Source organism: Haemaphysalis longicornis, unplaced genomic scaffold, assembly GCF_048455015.1.
Source record: "Haemaphysalis longicornis isolate Haplotype H1 unplaced genomic scaffold, Haemaphysalis longicornis Haplotype H1 scaffold_1, whole genome shotgun sequence".
Taxonomy (NCBI): Eukaryota; Metazoa; Arthropoda; class Arachnida; order Ixodida; family Ixodidae; genus Haemaphysalis; species Haemaphysalis longicornis.
This window is the reverse complement of record NW_027526203.1, coordinates 341,784,338-341,805,179: the sequence shown is the minus strand read 5'-3', so window position 1 is coordinate 341,805,179 and position 20,842 is coordinate 341,784,338. Positions and strand designations below refer to the sequence as shown.

Sequence of the window (20,842 nt, the reverse complement as noted above, 5' to 3'; positions counted from 1 at the left end):
ATGTGGCTGATACCATGGAGCAAGATAAAACGACTTGGCCAACTCGCAGAGCAGTGTAGATGGTGCTACAAATGGGCACAATTACCCAGTATTCCGTGCGCGCTGCAGCCTGCTCACCCTGCCGGGCGCGACAGCGAGGCGCATTGTGGGTGAATTTGCCGTCTGCTTCGGCAGCAGTTCATTTTGGGCATGTTTTGGCGCATCTTTGCATCCATTGCGGGCCTACTAAGCCCGGCTCGATGAGCTTATTCGATAGCACTTCCTGGGTAACCTGCATTTGACAGAATGAAGTTGTCGTACGACAAAGACACCTCAAGGATTGAAATGCAGGCCGGGAATAGAAAATGTAGAGATCTGGCCGCCAGACAAACGCTACCTTTTGCACACTGCATGTGACGTATGAGACTACGTTCCGTAAACTGGTGAATAGGAATTCAGTATTCAGTTCTGTTCTACACGCATTACAAAAGCCTACAGAAGCCAACTAGTTCTGACTAATAGTGATTCTAAAAGTGCTCTCTACCTTCTCTGCATTTGTAAGTAAACTTGCTAGCTCAAAATCGGCATGAATGCTCCCGTCAGCTTACATGCCTGTTCCAGTATCTCTGCTTGTGTTGCACGGGGGTGCATCCCCGAGCTTCTTTCCTTCTCTTTTGGAACTGCACTTGACAGTACGCATTGCATTATGCGTACTGCATACCATGCTCCTGAGAACTACATCCGAATATGTAGTCGAAAGCAGCTTTCTCTTTGCTGTAGAACACACGTAAAACGTGCAGAGCTTCTTGAAAAAATGATCATTGGGGCTAGGTGCTTCTGGAGGCAACACTAGGTTATAAATAACCTTAACTATTTGAATTGTATGTACAGCTGCTCCTTTGATCAATTCAGACGAGTTGTGAGTAGTGCCAAAACAACCACGGCAGGGGCACAAGGGGGGAAGCTTCGAGAATAGTTTCCGTATCATGACTCCACATGGTAACAATATGCTCCACGCTTTTTCGACACATCACGTGCCCCCTTTCCCTACCTCTTTAACATCTGAGCAGTTGCGACCTCTCAACTGGTTGTCCAGCTGTCAATTACAACACGCAGATACAACATGCAGGGGGCAGACTTCCATTGATGCCACCACTAATAAGATAGCGACAGGTGTGGATTTCAGCACAAGCGACAGGTGTGGATTTCAGCACATGGTACAAATGTAATTCCAATTAAATTAAATTTATTTCTGAAAAATACGCAAGCACTTCATATGACAAAATATACATCATTGCTCGGCTCTTTATTCTAGAACGTTATTTTCACAAACTAGGTCATCAGAACACGTTGCTCAGCAATGCATCTGGTGATATCCACTGGCGGCATCGACAAGGTTACATGGCCGCACAGTAACAGTGAACACTGGGCCCTAGTTATGACGCGGGCTAAAACAAAGAGCATTTGAAATTCTTTGGTCACCTAATCACGCTGACAGCGTGCTTCTGTATTCATTGCAAGGCGACAGCTATAAATTTGTTGTGTGGAAATGTACGCATCATTGCCTGTGGAGACTGCGAATGACCCTAATAAACATTGTTTGTGTGCAGAAGAAGCATAAATTGTTAAGCCTGTGGCAGGATAGCGGGCGAGCAAGAAAGGGCGATTGTTGCACTGCATCGCTTTATCATAAGCCGAATCAGGCTAGAGTGCATGTTGTACGTGTGCGATATTACTCTGGCCCATTTCTTGCTTGGTTTTTCTGAAATCGTGGTCGTACGATTGCATCCTATATTTGCTGGGTTAAATTGATATTTTTTGGTCCACCTTGATTATTTCTGACTAAATGCGCCCTGATAGAGAATAAGCGGTCGTCACTCATGTGGCGGTGTGTGATTACCTCCACCGCTCACTGCGGCCGCGCACTGTGATTTAGATTACGAGCGCGTCTCATGATAGCGCACACAGTTTGACAGGTTCGAAAACATATTTCACAACAAAAGGAAACAAGCCGCTGGGGAGAGTGAGCAAGGGGAGAGCAACATACAAAGGCACAATGACGAGAGGGGTGCAAAAGAGGAAGAGAGCAAAGTGAACGCTGGGCACCTGGTGGCGAGGGGACATTACTGTCCCACGAAAATGATTTTTTAACCTTTTTACCTGTTCGAGTAATTTTTCAGCAACTTGTGCCAATCGTTCCAGCACCTGATAAATGATTTTACACTCTGAAGCTAAAAATGAAGGTTTGTACTACGGTACTTCAAACAGAGGCTTTGGTCTTCTGACCTGGAAACCCAAGAAGTCGATTGACTGATTGATTGATTATGAGGTTTAACGCACTGACGCTACACAGGCGATGAGGCGTGCCATAGTGCAGGGCTCCGGATTAATGTTGACCCCCGGGGGTCTTTAACATGCACCAAAATCATGACACACGGGCGTTTCTGCTTCTCGCCTCCATCAGAAAAGCAGCCACCACGGCGGGTAATCCCAAGAAGTCACCACGCTGCAAAGGGCGCAAACATACAAAGCTACTAACCTTGACAGAGTCGGGAACAAAACACTCCCCTTCTCGGTAGCCTGGAATTTCCTGAAAAGGGAAGACAACATCAATGCTGGCGGGAAAGAAATAAGGCAATGGTCAGTAACTGTAGACACACATTCCTGATTTGGTGGTGTCACAATTGCCAAAAAATTTTCCTTGTTAAATTTAGCCTGCTATTTTTGCACACCCAAATGAGCCCCATCAGAACGTCCCAAAGTTGCAAAATGATGAACTGCCTTTCTTGCTGCTCACAGCTACTGCAAGTTTGCTTCAATCTTGCTCTCAAACAGGAAGAAAAGAAAAGCACCGGTATTTATGAATGCACACATTATCTTGTCTAAATATATAAAAGCACACGCTGAACTCGAAAACAGCTTTTTTTTAAATATATTTTTTGAGCCCAACTTGGGTTGATGCAGCACACGTGTAACTGACCATGATGGCAGAAAAAATAAAACAATTGAAATCGAATTTTTATAAACCTGCTGCACGCACGTATAATTAAAGTGGCTTTATATAAACTTAACTGTTGTAATCATTTCTTGTTTCGATTTTAGAAAGCCAAAAGAAGACTGCACTGGTGATAACACACTACGAGCTCCTCAGGCACATTCTCTTTGTACAATTATCTGGCTATGCATTGTAAAAATGACATATCTCAACTATCCAGTGTGTATTGTTACGGGCGCTTTTTCCAAAAAGCCAAAATAAAGACGCAGGACTGCAAAAGAAAAATACACATACAATCAACAAAATTAGGCATCTCATCGACCATGTCCCCATTCTTCACGGGGCTTGTCTCATCCACTCTCCACAACACTATGTTGCCGCTCAAGTAGCTCTTCTGAGAAAGTGTTGAGAAGATATGACAAAACTTTCTCGAAAAAATAGAAATTTTTACCTTTGCGTTCCATTTGTCGTAAATGTAGACTTCCAAGTAGTTCCGTGCAAAAATGACTAGCCCTGTGACCACGAACTGGTGGGAAAGAAAAGAAAAAGGTGGTATGGTACAGAAGGAGCCTAAGACAAGTGCACTACGGTAATATCGAAATTTGGTGAGAAGAAACTGATGGCTCGCTCACCCGCTCCTCATTGAGGTCCACTTCCACTGTGGTCTCCTTGCCCTCGGCGTCCTTGGAGAGGCAGGCTAGGAAGTGGCGCACCACAAGCTCATACACCCGCTTTGCATTGCCCTGGGAGGGGAGGGAATCACCCAGAATGCTGCTACAGACGCTCAGCCAACCAACTGCTCCTTGGCCCATTCAAATGTAGAAGCCAGGACGCTGACTTGTTTACTTACGAACGATCAAAGAATAAACTTGAAACAAAAGACGAGCGCATTAAATTAATTGTCCATAATCAGTGCACAATGCCACCTACTGAATTCCCAAGAGCTTCTTTTGCCTCTAACCCCATGCCCCTTTACTCAAGCAACACAGATCTTTATAGCTTTGTTCAGCCAAGCTAAAGTAGGGTTAAGCAACAACAAAGAACAGCTGTGTGCGAGCTCAATTTGAACCTAGAACTTGAATCTAACACCAGCAAGCAAGAGCTGCGTGGGTCCGCTATACAGTCAGACCCGGTTATAACGAACAGCGTGTTTCAACGTAATTCATTCGCTATACAAAGTAGTTCGATGTAACCGAACCTGCTGATAACGGACATCAGTATCAAATTCATTATAAACAATGTGAACAGTTGATTAAAAACGTGATAATGAATAGTAAAAGTAAGCGCAAAATGAACAAGGACGAACGAAGTGAACGGGACACAGCACTTAGTTTGTCCGTGTTCATTTCGCACTTACTTACACGATGAATGACAACCTCGCCCAAGAAACCACTCTGGTGATAATGAAAGAAAGACCATGCCCCTCACCATGCATAGTAATCTATTCCAAAAGAAATTTACTGCAGAGAAATGTACACCTATTTGCAGCAGGCAGCGATTTTCGCCAGAACACCGCTTTTAGCACCATCAATAATAATCGCATTCTCAAAATGCAACATCACATCAACGAACTCCAGTCCCCATCCCTGTGAAAATTTCGGCAGGGCTTGCCACTGCTTCGTTGTCATCTTGCTATGAAGCACTGCAATGAGAGTGCATAGAAACGTGGGCAATGTAGGTACGGTCGGAGTGCCACAGTCGCGAGATCAGCTCGAAAGAGCTGATTGTTCTTTTTTTTCTTTTCCTAAAGTGCGATAGGTCCGGAGCTGCTCGCACATACTTGATCACATGGCAGGCAGCTGCCAAATAGGAGTGCTGCAAAGCAAGGCTGGAAAAAGGCACGGATTGCTCCCGCTGCTGCGCTTCACGGAAGAGCCAGCAAAAAGCACGGAGCCCCAGAAGATTGGCACAGGCAGCGCAGAAGCATGTTGGCAGGCGTTTGGTGACCGATCGTGCGCACGCTCAGAGTTCGATATATTTAATGTTTAATTCGTTGTAAAAAATACATTTTACTGCATAACTACACAAGAACTTTGAGTGTTCGTTATAAAGCTTAATTCGCCCTATCCAAGTTCGTTATATTCGGGTTTGATTGTAGTGAAGGGCCCCCGATTACCCTTAACACCCTCGAGTTCTTTGACTGTGTAAGTAGCACGTTTTACATTTTATCTAAATCAGCAATTTGCAACTGTTGCAGCCCCTCATTCATAGCGATTTTGCCCACAATGAATGGACACTTGCCACCCGCAGAATTTTGACATGCCTCTACACGAGGCATAAAAACATGTATGCAAGAAGCTTGTTTATTGTAGAATGGCTTTGATTTGTGCAAATTGGCTTCCCTACTCTCCTCTACTCGAAGCATGCTCAGATTTGGCCAGGGAAAAAAAATTAAGCACAAGGGGTGTCAGGGGCAGAGTGAGAGGCTAAAACCAGGTTAGCAGCACATGGTATGTTGCATTGTTTTCTTTCCTTTATGGCTTATTGTTTAAAAGTAAGCACATTGTTGTAAATCGTCGAGCTGTGTTATCTCCCGCTGCCTGAGCCAGGCGTGTGACGTATCAACTGAGCGTCACGTTTTTCCTCGCCCTTTCTTCCTTCCCAACTCCTTCTCCCTTGCCTATGCTTAAATACTCTGTTCTCGGACGAATGAATGGTTCAGTCCCCAGCGCTGGTCTCGTCTGTCGTCCCAGCACCGTGTGTGCGCCGACTATGTAACACACATGTTCCTCCGTAAATACCCACAAATGCACCCCAATGTGGTTAAAAATGATACTTCTGATGACAATAAATGCTGAAATTTTATAAGCTGGTGCCCGTCGGTGGAACAAAATGAACTTTCTGCCAGGTAACAAAAGATAAAGAGAGAGACCGGGGGGATGGGCGTTAACCACTTAAAAAATGTGGCCCACTGCCACCACTTTCCTGCCAGCACCCCCAGGAACACAAGCTCCTCACCTCCAGGTGGGGGGCACTCTTGACTGGGTGGATGGGTGGATGAGCCTGGTCTGTCTTGTTGCCCTGACGTGGAGTCAAACCTTCTTGCAAAAGGCGGCTCGCAAAACCTGGCCCCAAGAAACGCAGTCGTCATGGTCACTGTCACTTGCGATCACAAAGAAGAGGGAGACGCTCATTACAGTCATGAGCCCTGCCACCAGCCTTCCAATGATGCATTTGTCGATTTCACTACTACTAAACATTACAGAAAGCACCTTTAAAGAAGCACTCAAAGGGAAAGACGAAATCTAACCTGAGTAACCTGTACGCAGCTTACATCTTACTCAGGGATACAACAATTGTTTTTGATCATAACTTCAATGTCGAAAATAATGACTGCAGTTTTGAGGGTAGTGAAGAAAAGACAAGGATGTCATCATTCCGACGATCATCTAAGCTGGGCAACACACATCGGGCAAAGCATTGCCACAGAGCTTTTATAATAAAGTTCTGCACTCATTTGTCATTCAAAATTAGTCAAGTATCAAAATGTTAAGCAGTTTTGAAGCAATGTCTAGTTATTCTTGGCTTTTCATCCTGTAAGTGGCATCTACGATAACCTGTGTACTCAATATGGTTAAATTTAGTTAAATTCAGGAACCCCATTTAGGAATTTGGTTAAATTTAGGAACCCCATTAATGTAGAAGGCTATCTGTTTCAAACTCAGTTCACTCAAGTTCCTGCTTAATTTCACCAAATCTCAGCTGCCCTACCAAGGTCGATTAAACAAGCCACAACTGCACACACCCACAAAAATACGTAATCATGCAAAAAAAAAAGATCACAGCGAAAAATGATAAGATCACAATACAAACGCAGTGATAAAAAATAACTCGCAACCATTCAAGAAGTGCTTCCAATATTAATACATTTAGAGCATACTGGTTCTTTTTTCTTTCCATTAAAGAATGTGCACTGTTACAGCTGGTTAGCGATTCCCTTTCTCACCTGTATTGTTTTCTTCCTCCAGATGGCTTCATCCTCACTTAATATATCACATCTCAATGGTTTTTTTTTTTAATTTCGAATACTTTCTTACTCACTTCACAACTACAATCAAGTTCATAATGATTAGATGTCACAGCCATCTGTGATGATGTTTTAAACTGCCATTGCTCGAGAGCTTTTTTTTTTATTAGGTGTAAGCATGAATGACAGATTAACTTGTTTATTTTTCCCTCGTAGTTGATAATTTGTACCAATTACTCTTCGTGCACTCAGTTCATAAATGCATTAGCATGCCGCTTGTACTTTTGCTAAGGAATCACTGAATAATACCAATTTATAAAAGTAACACAAATGTAGCCCCTCATACATTTTGCACTGCAATTGAACGTAACTACACAGTATTTCCTCTAACCCACCCCTTGAAAAAGTCTCTAATCATAATTAAACCATAATACTGACCAGCTAGATAATTGAGGTTAAAGCATAAGCAGCATAAATTTCCACTCAATGCTACTGCATTCACTATGTCATATAGTGTGAAAAATTACGCCAGTTTGCCATGAGAAAACAAAATAAAGGGTTAAAGAAAAGGCTTAGGGTACCTGCAGGACTTTGCACACAACCTGAGCCTTGCAAAGCGCTGCAATCAGTTTTAAGGCTTGTCTTAAAGGGGCCATTAAGACAAAATGCCACTTAGTTCAATTTAAAAGAGCTAACCTTTGGAAACTCACTCAGCTCCATTCCAGGCAAAAATGACAACTTTTTAACCAGAAAAACAGAAGAAACATAAAAATGCTTTCACATTTTGTACTATGGTGACGAAACAAGGGCAGGAGATGTGTGTTGGCGGTGGTTTAGGTCGGCAGACGCCAACCATGCAAACAAGATTCTGTGACGTCATAGAAATATTGCCAGAAAGCGGCTGGGGCGTCACCACTGCTTCATAAGTTTTATTTAATATTTACATTATTTGTTTGAAGTTCAAGATAAAATTGGGATCACTGTGATCTGGGCAAAGCAATCGTTTCAATGAAGCAAACTTGTATTTTCTCTTCATGGCCCCTTAAACAGCATGTGGCAGCTCTGCGAGAAAAACAGATCAAGCAGCAGCCCTCCTCCAAATTAAAATATGCTACTAGAGTTTGCAGTGACTACACAAACTGGATTTAAAAGCTTTGCAGCCGACTACCAGGAATTTCCAAAGCACACACAGGCAAAAGGGTAACGAAAGAAGAACTAAAAAAAAAAAAAAGCAGCAACACGAGTGGCAGAGCACGTACCCCCCCAACGCGGGTCCTGCGTCTGGGCTTCGACAAGGGGCCTCAGGTTGAGGTCAGGTGGGAACTTGGTGGTCTCCGTACGTGGGTAGCTGATGAAGCCATCGGTGTACAGCTTCTCAGCCACCTGCATCGTCTCCTTGGCTGACAGCCGGAGCTTTCTCGACGCCAGCTTCTCCAGCTCCTGTCATCGACCACCAAATACCAAGCAGGGCAAACATACACTTCTCCCCAGAAAGTGCAACGAACTTCAGCCGCAGAAAACAGAAGGGTGCTGTTGGCCAAGAACAGCACATGGGTAAGGCCAGCACGAACAGCCACAAGAAGCATCTCTACGCAATACTGAAATCAGGTGAGTGCTAAAAATGTCCCAACTCCTGCTTTCTCAAATGCCGAGGACCTAGTGGAATGCAATGAAGCACGCAGCCCTGCTGTCCAAATGCCCCCCACATCTTATTGAGCAAATGTAATGCTATAGCTGAATGGTGAGTTGGCTCAATAGGATATTTAGGCAATCAGACAGTGCAACGGAAAGATGATGGAGGATGAAAGACGTAAAAACAGGCAGAACAAGATGCATCCTGCCTGTCAATCCTGTCCCCATGTCCTCCTGTACCGAATCATACGGGAAGAAAGATCTCACCGTCTTACTATCGTCAAATTCAACATTAGCACAGCAGTTTGCAAAGATATCGGAAACAAAGCCACACAAAAAAGATGCCAGCAGCCACTGTTTGTATGACACTGGATAAAGCCCTCTTTACTAACAATGTGAAGTTCAACATTAATAGAACAATTCGTAAAAACATTCAAAAAAGAGGGAAAGAGATAGAAAAGAAAGAAAACCAGATGGGCTATTCTTGGTGTTCCTCTGAATAAAGCACTGCCGTTATCAAGTGCAAGCACGATATTAAAATCATAAGGTTCTCGAAATCGTGTAGCACTTACGACAGTGTCCATCGGCTGTGGTCGCCATTTTGACTTTGGCTTGCTCCTTACTTCAACCACCCGTGCTTGAGGAGGCTGTGCATAACACCACAAAAAATTAAAATAACTTTCTTCCCTCTGACGTAGCAGTATATTACAGTCGAACACGGATATATCGAACTCTAAGGGGATTGTGAAAGAATTCGATATATCAATAATTCGATATATAAAATAGGCCTATCTGAAGATTATCTGACAACTCCGCACATCACTGAGAGTTTTCTGAAGTCGTGGTAAACGGTAATTTACCGCTTTGACCGTCAAAGCACGGAAAATTCGAACCGCAGCATGATGACCACCGCACTTTAATTATCATTGAAATGTCTTTGAGCTTCGCTTGTTTTTTTCTTCTGCGTCGTAGAGTTCGCCAAATTGTCTTCAAGATTACGAACACACACAAATGAGAAAATCAACGCTGTACACTGTGCCACAACAGAGGCGAATAACGCTGATGTATTCTCGGCTGCAGTAGGCGGTTGGGAACGTTGTCAGGCACTGCGTGCCGTTATCTTCAGTATCCGAACCGAACACTACCCCCATCTGGAGGCGTGCAACGAAGTCGCTTTGCACCCGACACGCTCCGGAATAGCCGGGGCGGGTTGTGCTGCATTCGCCTTTACGTCAACGTTGATGGGTGCATCGCCCTCAAAACTACTGCGAGGAATTCCGAACGCCTTTTCAACCAACATCTTTTCAGCAGCCTGCACCCGCCTTCGTTGCTCCGAAATAAATGCCTTGTACAAAACAAACATACAACGCCGCATCGGTCCCCCTGCACGAGCCACCAAACAGCTCAGTCACAGAAATCGAGTGCCTCCGGTCAATTTCTTTTGCTCCTTTATGTCCTTTCGCCCCAACCACTATCCGCGTTCTAGCTATCATGAAGCTGCCCCTCGTGCTAGCGTGAAAACAGCTGTTGAAGGCCATCGAAGCGACATAATGCCGCGGACTCCGCCTCTGTGTCACCAAGCTAGGCAGCGCCTGCGATGAGTCAACATTATCATCAACTCCACCCCATCAGAGGACGCAAACTTTCAGGGGAGCCTTCGGCGCGGAATTCGATATATCGAATTTGCCCGTGATCAGGTGTTTGATACACGCGCACAACAGCCCTATACTTTTGCATGAGATTTTCAAGGGGATGTTTGCACTGTTCGATATAGACAATAATTCGATATATCCGTGTTCGATATATCCGTGCTCAACTGTATCTCTATGGGCGTAGCCGATCATGCACTAGTAGAGACAGGGTGGCTGCACTCACATTTCCATGCATGCAGCGCTCGTACAGCAGGAAGCAGGCCTGGTAGTCAAACAGGCGATGCCGTTTCCAGGCAAACTCGGCTTTGATGCCGTCCTTGGCGTGGCTCACTGTGCAATAGAGATCAGCAAATCTACTAGGCTTCCAAGCACCACATACTGTAGGACAACAAAGCAGCATTTTCTGGGTCTTTGTTTTTGCATTGTCTTTCAAGTTCTTGGCATCCGTTAATGAATTTTTACATTTCCTAAAGCACGAAGCAGTGCTTTTTTTATACCTTTTTGCAGCCTGTTAAAGAAAGAGTGCATACCCCAGCAGTCACGCTATGGAATAAGCAAAGATACATCCTAATCTGCCTAGCTTCTCAAACTCCAATCACTGAGTGGATGCTCGGCATGTTGAGACAAAATCAATTTTGCTAATATCTAACTTAGGTGCCTTCCAGTTAAACCAGTTTTTGCAGTTAATCCAGTTCCAGTTTTTGGTAAATAAGTTCTGGCCCTCGGCCTTACAAATCCTAGCAACATGGCACCATCGGCTCCTTTTTTCTTTCCTTCTTTTTGGAGTGACATTGGGGCCCCTAAAAAATTTGCAATAAAAAGTCCTGGCTGTTGCAAAGTGCTTTTTTTTATTGTTATGTGTTCCAACCTTAACTGAAATGTCCCCATTCCCTCTCCCCCTCTTTTGTTTTTTCCATCATCCTGTCAACCTGCCTCTTCCTACGTTAGCCTGTGAGCACTTACATATATATGCCGCCAAACTAAAGTTCTCTCTCTAGTGCTCCTTCGATAAATAAATATTTTCTGAGAGAACCAAAATGTTTCAACCGAATATAGAAAGTAAAGTGTATAAGGAGAAGCAAACTGCCACAGGTGCCTAACACCATAAATTAGGCATGCTGGTTTTGTAACTGGGTCACGAGTATGAGTTTGTTTGTTTGAACCCAGTTTGTTACACGGGGGTTCTCGTTTAAGCACGCACTACGTGTCACATGGGAACAGCCAGCCGAAGAACTAGGAGGTCCAGCTGGACAAGACAACTCACTCTCAATTTTCCAGAAGGCCTCAGGGACGAAGTTGAGGATGGCTCGGTACCGTTCCACCACAAATCCAAGCGTAGGGAACTGGCAGCTGCCATAGCTGACCAGTCGATCATTTAACTCCTGCGGAAACTCTCGCTTCAGCCGAAGAGTCTGCAGCCGAGTGAAAGCAGCACCTGGCAGGAGTAAAGAAGGCGTTGCCATGTGTCGTTATTTCCTTAGAAAGATGCCAAAACAATCACACGATCACAGTCAACAGCAATAGTGCTGAAGTGATTGAGAGGCACTTGAATCTCTCATTTGAATCCAGATATGATGGGCCAATCATACGGTAATTAGCATATTGCAAAAAAAAAAAAAAAAAAAAGACGCTGCGTGCATTTTAGTCTCGTGTCCTCCTCTTCCTAATGCCGCAGTTCACTACACAGTAGTAGACGCAACAAATTGGCCAGCCCAAGAATCAACTTTACTCAGAAATGTAAAAGTTTAATGTAGAAGTGTAATTAATTGTTTCACAATTCATCATTCCTTTTTTTTTTTTCAATGAAAGAGGCATCAAAATATTGTCCCCGGTTTTTTCATCTTTTGCCTTCATCCAAAAAACAGTGACAGGTTTCATAACTCCTTATTCATTTTTTTTTCAGTGAAGAAGACAGCGAAATATTGTACACAGCAGTGTTTTCAGTATGTCCCTTGATCAAAAATACAGCCACCGCAGATGGGAAGCTAGCTGGGAGTCTGCACTCTACCGCAGAGTGTGTCAGCCGCTCAGCCACCGTACATAAAGCAAGTGTTCTGCCAACAAAAGCCGGGCATACCTATCCTGAGGTCGAGCTCCCTGCGGACTTCAACAGCTGCGTTCTGCCTTGGGTCGGGGTCGGTCAAATTTGCCACTGCACGTGATATGGCTGCAGGTGTGATTTCAGAGAAGCGGGCCCGATATATTCGCACGTGTGGCTTCACTGGAATGCAACCATGGACCAACAAACTGATTTAGAAGATGCCTTTTGAGCCCAATTATGAGTCTGCCAAGGACCACGAAAACAAGACTCTCACCTCTCCGGCAGACACCAATGATCTCGAAGCCAATATTTTCCCCTTCTCGATCACAATCTGTCCAGATGATAAGTGCGTCGCAAAACCTCACCTCCCTCTCCAGCGTTTGCTAAAAAAAATTGGGCAGTTTCAACAACACAGCACGAACAAATAACCAGCAAAGCAGCTGAACATACCACACGCCTGTTTTTATACTGACCAGACTGCCTGTAGTTTGCAGCTAGCGCTGTAATAACACATCCACTGCAAAACAGCAACAATAGCATTTTCAAATGCCGCTGCCTCTGCTATGTCTCACACTATTTCAAGGACAGATGGGCATAATGTGTGCGCAAGTGTTGCAAATATGAAAAGCAAGAGATAGAAGCCCATACTGCTTAGCAATAACCAAACCAACCAAAAATGTGATAGCCCCTCTATTCAGCTCCTCATCCCAAGATTAAAAAGGAGCTGAGAACAACCTTCACTATTACATTCTTCCTCAAAAGCCAACATTGGCAGTGTGCTGGGTTGTGGCAATGCTCTCACATTTAAAAAGAAAAGTACATCAACTTCCGACATTAGATCAGCTTCAGTACAAAATTGCTTTGCGTACAATAAAAATGGGCTAAATTCTTTTGTTTGTGGTGCCACTTGGAATGAATCGAAATTGCTGTGCTTAGAAATATTTATAAATACTGCTTACTTATGCACACTATTTCCACAAGCTGTCCTAGCTTATAATGGTTATCCAAAGCAAAATTTGCATCATCCGACATTCGCCGATGCAGAACCTCCAGGCTGAACAGCACTTAAATGCATTGTTGCCGCAACATGCAATAAAAAGCCCAATGAAGCAGAGAAACGTTCAAGGCATCTGTTTGGGCACAGTGCTATAAGTCTTCGTTTTGGATTAAGTTAACAAGAACAAACACACCGCTGTATAGAGAAAAATAAGAAAATTGCAAGTCCATAAGGGGGCACAGCTTAGAATTTATGGTGGGTTAGTAATGAGTGGTCTGCATGCAGCATTCCACAAGTAGAACAAGCCTTTTTCTACTGCATGCCTTTAATAGCAACCTGGTTTTCTTTTTACACAGGTTAGCCAAGCCGTTTTTCTGGCTTCAATCATTCTTGCACCTATTTGCCTTCAATGCGTTTTTATTCATGCATACCTTAATAAGTTCATATTTTTGGTCAGGACATATCTCAGTGACAGGAGCATCAAACAGTTCTGATGGTGCACATGAATGCCTGAAACAATAAAAGACCAAGAGAAAGAAAACACACAGGTTCGGCAGTTCTACCCACAATGCTCACGTACAGAGAGAATTTTTTTCCTACAACGCAAAGAACAGTACCAAAACCTGGCAAGTTTTAACAGCCTGTTACAAAAGCTCAGAATGATTGCTCTTTTCACTTCAAATAGGTGACAATTGGATACATTCTGGAAAAAGTAAAAAACAACGAAAAACCAGACATTCCTAAAGATGAATTGTAACGAGCAAATTAATTTCGTTATAAAGGTCTAAAGGAGCTGTTGCACTTGCTCGAACCTATTTTCATCAATGCTACTAATGGCCAACTCTTTAACAAGTTATCAGCTACGAAGCTGTACTCTGTTGAGCATAAGTGCAGTTGGAGCCAAAGGTCAAGGCCTTGACGTGTGCCACTAATCCCCTGCATCTAGAGCATGAGCACATGCTACTATACTTTACTCGAGTACAGACCAAAGTACTACAACTTGTTAATAACAAGAATTAAATTTTTGGGTCCAATGCTCTGAAGCAACACACAAGCTGCAATGACAGATGGACAAGTTGAAAAAATGACATGTTGAAAACAAAGAACAAAAGAACACAACATGAGGGGGAGAACTGCACAGGATGCTGCTCGCCATGTGCAGTCCTCTCCTTCGTCTTGTGTTCTTTTGCGCTTCTTTTTCAGCTATGAAGTGCAAAGCCAGAAGCTAAATAGAACTCGCCTACCAATCATAGCTTTTTTTATGTTGGGTAAAATCATGACTGCAAAAGAAAATTCCTGGTGTGAAATTTTTGCAGGTTACATAGAACCCCAAGCAGTCTATAGTATTCTGTAGCACGCTATTCAATAGCCGAGCTGAAGTTTCAGCACGTCCAACCCAATTTTTGTCTTTTGTATTCTACAACCATAGTGAATGGAACAAGAAATCAATTTTAACTTTCAATAAACTTTATTCTGGTCATGTACGGCTAGTAACCTTTGTTTGAGGAGTGCAGCCCAAACAGATATGACAGAACATCAACACTAAGATACTGGTGGTATGGCCCAGCAGCACGCACTACCGATAGTATGAAGCTTGCGTACATGAGAACGGTTCCTGGACTGAGGGCGCCTCCCGCTTTTGAGCGTGAACCTGCTCTTACTTGAAATAAATGAAGTTTTACCACTACCACCATGAGAACGTTGGCTAGTGCTACTACACTAATGGGCTCCTTTCTTTCCCATCTTTTCAAGTGGGACATTTTGACAAAATAAATAAGCCCGGACAAATGCAGTCTAGCCATATGGCTGATGAGATTGGCTGATTGATAGAGTGGTGGTTATCTACTGCCATGATTTACTTTGCTACTAGCTTAACTCCTTGCAACGCAATGGAGCTAAAGCACACCAGGCACTACCAGTGAAATGAAACGCATCTAACGGTGTACTGCGAGTTTCTGCTTTTGTTATTATTTCACAAACTTATGAAAAAAAAAGCAGCCGAGAGTTAACCCACCATTTCCTGTATTCGCTGACAAAGTCCAGGTTCAGTAGATGTCCAGACACAGACGTCATGGTCATCTTACAAATGTTGTTGAAGATTCTGTAATCGAACTCGTAAATCTTGTTGAATTTCGAGAGTCCTTCGCGCCGCTGGTACCGTCCTTGTGACATGATTTCAGCGATGTTTTTGGCAGCATCATTTTTTTCGGCCACATTTAATATCCGCATTTTTTGGCTAGACACCTCTGAGCTACTGGCTCTACGTGTAAGAAACAAACCGTAGTGGGCTACCGCATCTGTACAGGTTGAATTTTGGCACCGTAAAAAAGCGCGAACACATGACAGCATGAATAAACACTAAACTCAACCACACAACCACACACAACTGCGCGGCAAAAACAAGCCCCACGCGAATTATAAACAACCACGAGCCACCCAGATAACAGCGACTACAGTACACCGCTACCCGTGACGCCACAACCGCCGCGCCAAAGTTGCCAAAGTCATAACATTACCGGAATTTACAGATTAGAAAGTTTCGAGTGTACTGGAGCTGCTTAAATACTTAAATAGCGTGAGTTGGAGACGTGTAATCTTTCATTTTCTTTTTGCCAAAGCAGCAGTACCGATAAAAGTAGTAGATAAAAATTTGTTTTATCAAGAACGGCATGTCGGTACTTGTTTAACGTGACGTCACTTCAGTAAAGCTGCGGATGTTTTCTAATGAGACATCAACTAAAAAAAAAGGTTAAGTCTCCTGCCACGCGCGTGGCACGAGCTGCGCCCCCCTGGCAACAGCTGCTGCCACGCAGAAGTGACGTCAAGCTAAAGTAATCACGTGACTTCCTGTGACGTCACAAAACAAACGTCATATTTACGTCATTTGATCATGCCACTTTTTTGTGTTGACGACGGCAGCCGGGTGTTCGCGTCCTGTGTCCCGATGTTCTCCGCCCGTGGTTCGAATGGCAGGCCTGACGCATCGTTACGTCCTTATCTCCCTGTACAGCGGCTGCCTCGCGGCGCTTTTTTCTTGTTGGGAGGTGTGCTTGTAATTATTTAGATTGGGTATTTTTTGTGAACTTGCTGTTGCACGTCTTGGTAAGCCTAACGCATTGTTTTCTGCACGCTGCTTCGCCCCGCTTTTTACATGCTCCTAGAACTGTACTGTTGTCGTTTAATATTTTGTAAGCTTCACGTTGTTTTGCAGTTCGCGTGCTATCGGCTTTACGCGCCTGCATTTGTTGTCTACTTGTGCCTCGCTTCTTCCATGCCAAGCCTTGTGTTCTGATTCTGGAGTGGTGGCTCAATTATCCATCGGTGGATCAGTATTTTCCATCGCGTCGCGCCGTGGCGAGCGACGTAGTGTCAGCGTGTGCACGAATCGAGTGTCGTCAAGTAGCGCACGGCATCATCGAACGCAATCCGATCTTACATGTAGCTTCTGCAATTTTTCCCCCGGGGCAGTAGTACTGTCGCCGAGAAATGTATCCTGACTATTCCACAGAAACGATCTGTGCAGGTGGCGCTGCAGAATCCGCGCAGGGAGCGCAGTTGCACTTCCGTGGGTGGAGCCCAACTGCCCGTCCAAAGATATATCTATTCAAGATACCACTGAAACCATTTGCTGAATGGCTGGCTTCTTGTGCAAGGAGGCTCAAGCTCCAACTGTGCAAGCATGGGAGAAGTGCAGCCGATAAGATCGCCGTGTGAGCCAAGTTTGGAGCTTCTCCTAATAGTCTTTTAAAAGTCTGGTGTGCATAAGGTTAACAAGTGACAATTCAGTTGTTGTTCATCTATGCTCAGATTTGTTGCTTAGTACCATTGTGCTTTCAACTTAGGAAGTCTTAATGAAATGATAGGCAAGGCTTAAAATTACTGCTTGGCTTTTATTTCCCTTTCCTTCGCTCCAGTACCTTTCGCCTCCTCTAACCTGGTTAGGCAACAGAACTTTCTCCTGCATCTGCTTTGAGTATGTATTTTGATAGGCTCGTTCCTTCGTTACTCTTGTGTTTGGCTTGGTTGGAATTGAACATAACCAGCCACAATACTTTCATTCACTCAGCAGGATGGGCTAATGATGATGAGAGCTTATCTCGGAGGCTTGCAGTCTTTGCACAAATTCCAAGTGGCTGTGCCATCTATATGCCCATCCCAAGTACTCTGCGGAGTTCAACCTGACACTAATGCGTGTATTCGCAACTGGTGAAGCGTGCTTAAGCGTCTACTGTCAAAGCCTTTGGGGTAGTGAACAGGAAGAGTTTCCAATTGTGAGGGGACGTTTCACATTCTATTGCTTTTTAACTCCGCACTGTGTAAACTGTTTTGGAAAATTGCTCAAGTGAATTTACTTAGTGGTAAGGGGCTTTATAAAATGGCCCAGCAATGGTGCAAGTCTCGTCAGAAGCCAGCTGCTAGAAAACACATTCACGGGTTGTGTGTTGTGTGCCCATTAGCTGTTTCTTTTTCTTCCACAAAACGGGCACTTAAACAATCCTTTAAGCCAACAGGCTTAAAAAATAGTTCAAGTACAACTTCGGGGTAATGGTTGGTGTCGAGCATGACATTGCCCACTCCCAAGAGTACTTCTTAATACCTTGTGCAAGAACTGGAGCCAAGGCCACGTGTGTGGATGTGAATGTCTGTCGGTGTTTGTGAAAGTTGCAGTACAGCTGGAAGGTGTATGGATCATGGGTGGCTTTAACAATAAAATGACTGCTGAACGTACTTTTGCTCTGGTATCAATGAGCAGCATGTGAGCATTGATAAGTGCTTCACTGTTGACATTTTTGTTACACAAAAGCAGGCCATGTTAAGGCCCCCTGGCAAATATTCATGAAAAACACTGGACCAAAAAGCTGCCAACACATGGAAACCATTTTGATCACGGCACCTTTCCTAGTACTTCAGTACCGTTTATCAGTTCTGTGTTTTTTCCCCCCAGCTAGTAAACTATCCCCGCGTTGCACCTTAAGCCAGAAATCAAACACTTGCTTGTCAATGACAAGTGATCTGCCAAACTTCCGTGTCTATGCAAAAAGTGAGTAGCTCTACTTTCTGTGCACTGTTTGTGCTGTGAAGCTCCGTTTCTAAACAAAATGCCAGGGTTCTTCTGGAAGATGCACAGCATTAAAACCTCAACAAAACAGGAATAAGCACGCGATACTTTCTTGCACTACACTAGAGCCCTGCGGTAAAGCCAAACCAGCAAGTGATCTTTTTCTACAAAGCGCTGCAGAGGAGCCAAGAAAAAGATTCCTTTTTGCGGACACCAAAGCTACGCTGGAAAGCCAAAATGTGTGGTGTCTGTTACTGCAGATTAGCTGCAAGACGGGCATGTTCACGCAAAGATTTATGAACCAGGCTGGCGGGGTAACAAAATCATTGAATGAGGTTACAACTAGTTACAACAAAATGTGTTATGAACAATGATATAATACTGTTTGCTATAAATAGCAATTAAAGGTATAAAATGGTTCTAACACCAATTAAATGGCCTGTTAGAAATCATTGGCAAAACCTAAAGAGAAACATTTCATACAGCTGCCATTGAGAAATAGTAAAGCGTGGTTGGGGCCTGAATTCAGCAGGCATGCTCCAGCTGAGAATGTATAATTGCAGAGCAAAACAATTATAAAGGCCTAGGGAAAAGGTGAGCTTAGTTGAGTTTACCACCAAGGTATTTGGTAGAGAGAATAGTTACAAAAATAAAGAAGCAACATGGGAAGCTTTATTTTCCTTGATTTAAGTTTATCAGCACTGAGCTTCATGCTCTGCATGTCCCACTGAAGAATGTTACACCTGCATATACTCGGCACATCACATTTTACGGTATAACACAGTTTACTTCGAACATAGGTAAATAAGAGAATATTGCATAAGCAGTTCATTTATACGTGAAATAGAAACAGCAGGGTTTTTAAAACGAAGCCCGTAAGTGTGCTGAATGAAAGGGACCAATGATGAGTTTATGTTGTCACTAATAACAAATTTCAACGACCTTGTCAGAAACAAACCTCTTCCATGGAGGGACTGTGTGTAATCAAGATTTTTTTGATAAAAGGTTGTAAATGCCCTGTAAATGTATGTCAAAAGGTATTTTAACGCCCTAGTCGTGGCCTGTGAGTCATCGGCGCTTTTTTCTGGTGTTTAGATGCTCAAGGGCTGTTGTACGGGATCCACCTTCTCTTCTCACTTTGGTCACCATCTTTCTTAGTCACTGCATTCATGTGTCAGGGAGCTAGCAAGCGAGGACGACAGTCGGCACCATCAGCTGAGTTCCTTCAGGCTGGGACAATTGCTGGAGAGGCTAAACAATGTTTTTAAAATCCCGAACTGAGAGCTTTCACTTCTTGTTTTGTTAAAGAACATTTAGGCAACCCTTCAAGAACTGTCCGAAATAACAAAAATGACTATTGTGCCCGTTAAATAGTTAATCTACGCACAGTGAACGATGGCATAAAATGTATCAATGCGAACCTACCCTTTGAACCTGCTTAATATTTAGCAGAGACTCACTCCATTCATTAGCTGTTTTATGGCACTGTGGGTGGGCTACTGGCTTCCACCTATGGAGCCTGTGGGCTGCACTAGTTTCCAGTCGTCCTGTCAAATGTTTTTGGAGACTAGCACTACCCTGCAGTGTACGAGCCATGGATTCCTTGGGTTGGCCATGTGAAATTCTAGTGAAGCGTTACAAGCCACCAAAGAAAGTGAGCATTTGTTTATCGACCACTGTTTTGTGGCCACGAAAAGTTTCGTTCCTTAATTAAAAAGACTAACAAATGACATCAATTTTATTGCAAACTTCAAACAAATAACTGGTATTACAGAAAATGTGTAAAGCAGCTGGAGCTCCATAGCCACTTTCCAGCTATTTCTCCATGCCATCAGAGAATCTTGTTTGTGCGACTAACAGATACCGACCTATTCCACTGCAAAGAAACATAACTGGGCGATTGTAGTGGGGCCTCTAGTTCCGTTTGATCATATCACTTGAGTGTTTACGTACAGTTAACATACTGATGACTGTGTTTATAGTGCATGCACATATAACATCAATGTAGTTTGAAATTGGGATCTTTTGCACCATTTCTTTTTGTTAAATTCGCCCCATGACTGCCTTGACGTTTGCCTATCATACATTTGCAGCATGCTCGCTGCTTATACCTGTTTATACAAACAATCTGTAGATGCTTTCACGTTCCAGGCACATCTTAAGATTCTCTTTGACGCTGCTTATTGAGCCTGTGCAGAACCCATAGGTTTTCATATGCTGGAGTGCATGTAGGTGTTTTAGACATGATGGCCGGCTCTACAGCCTCTTCTCTGACCCTATCGTCTGGGTGTGTGTCCTGAATTAACTTCCTTTGCATGAGGGACTCAGTCAAGTCTGGCCAACATAGCGTACACCACGGTACAGTGAGACGTGCAAGTTATACCAGTGCAGTGGCTATGAGATGAAGTGTCTAGCTAGTCTACCTTTTGAAGGTCGCAGGTCCTAAGCTGTCGTAGAATCATGTATTCTACTACGAAATCTTAGGTTTCTACTAGGAAATCTTTTTAAGCGCTGAATATC

At 43.7% G+C, this 20,842-nt stretch overlaps 1 protein-coding gene across 2 annotated transcripts in view; it reads right to left on the bottom strand.

Annotated features, from left to right (window-relative positions):
- Nucleotides 1-15,713, bottom strand: part of Top3alpha (topoisomerase 3-alpha) — a 34,762-nt gene extending 19,049 nt beyond the window's left edge. Inside the window, exons 1-12 of one of the 2 annotated variants that reach the window (XM_077684745.1) lie at nucleotides 15,278-15,713; nucleotides 13,695-13,773; nucleotides 12,541-12,649; nucleotides 12,303-12,446; nucleotides 11,490-11,660; nucleotides 10,449-10,555; nucleotides 9,146-9,220; nucleotides 8,201-8,381; nucleotides 5,933-6,039; nucleotides 3,607-3,717; nucleotides 3,426-3,500; nucleotides 2,519-2,569 (exon numbers count right to left, since the gene is read on the bottom strand). In XM_077684745.1, the coding sequence (XP_077540871.1) occupies nucleotides 2,519-2,569; nucleotides 3,426-3,500; nucleotides 3,607-3,717; nucleotides 5,933-6,039; nucleotides 8,201-8,381; nucleotides 9,146-9,220; nucleotides 10,449-10,555; nucleotides 11,490-11,660; nucleotides 12,303-12,446; nucleotides 12,541-12,649; nucleotides 13,695-13,773; nucleotides 15,278-15,612 (1,545 nt within the window). In that variant the 5' untranslated portion in view covers nucleotides 15,613-15,713. The remainder of the gene's footprint in view (nucleotides 1-2,518; nucleotides 2,570-3,425; nucleotides 3,501-3,606; nucleotides 3,718-5,932; nucleotides 6,040-8,200; nucleotides 8,382-9,145; nucleotides 9,221-10,448; nucleotides 10,556-11,489; nucleotides 11,661-12,302; nucleotides 12,447-12,540; nucleotides 12,650-13,694; nucleotides 13,774-15,277) is intronic. The other variant, XM_077684755.1, reaches the window with a different exon arrangement.
- Between the last annotated feature and the right edge of the window lie 5,129 nt (nucleotides 15,714-20,842).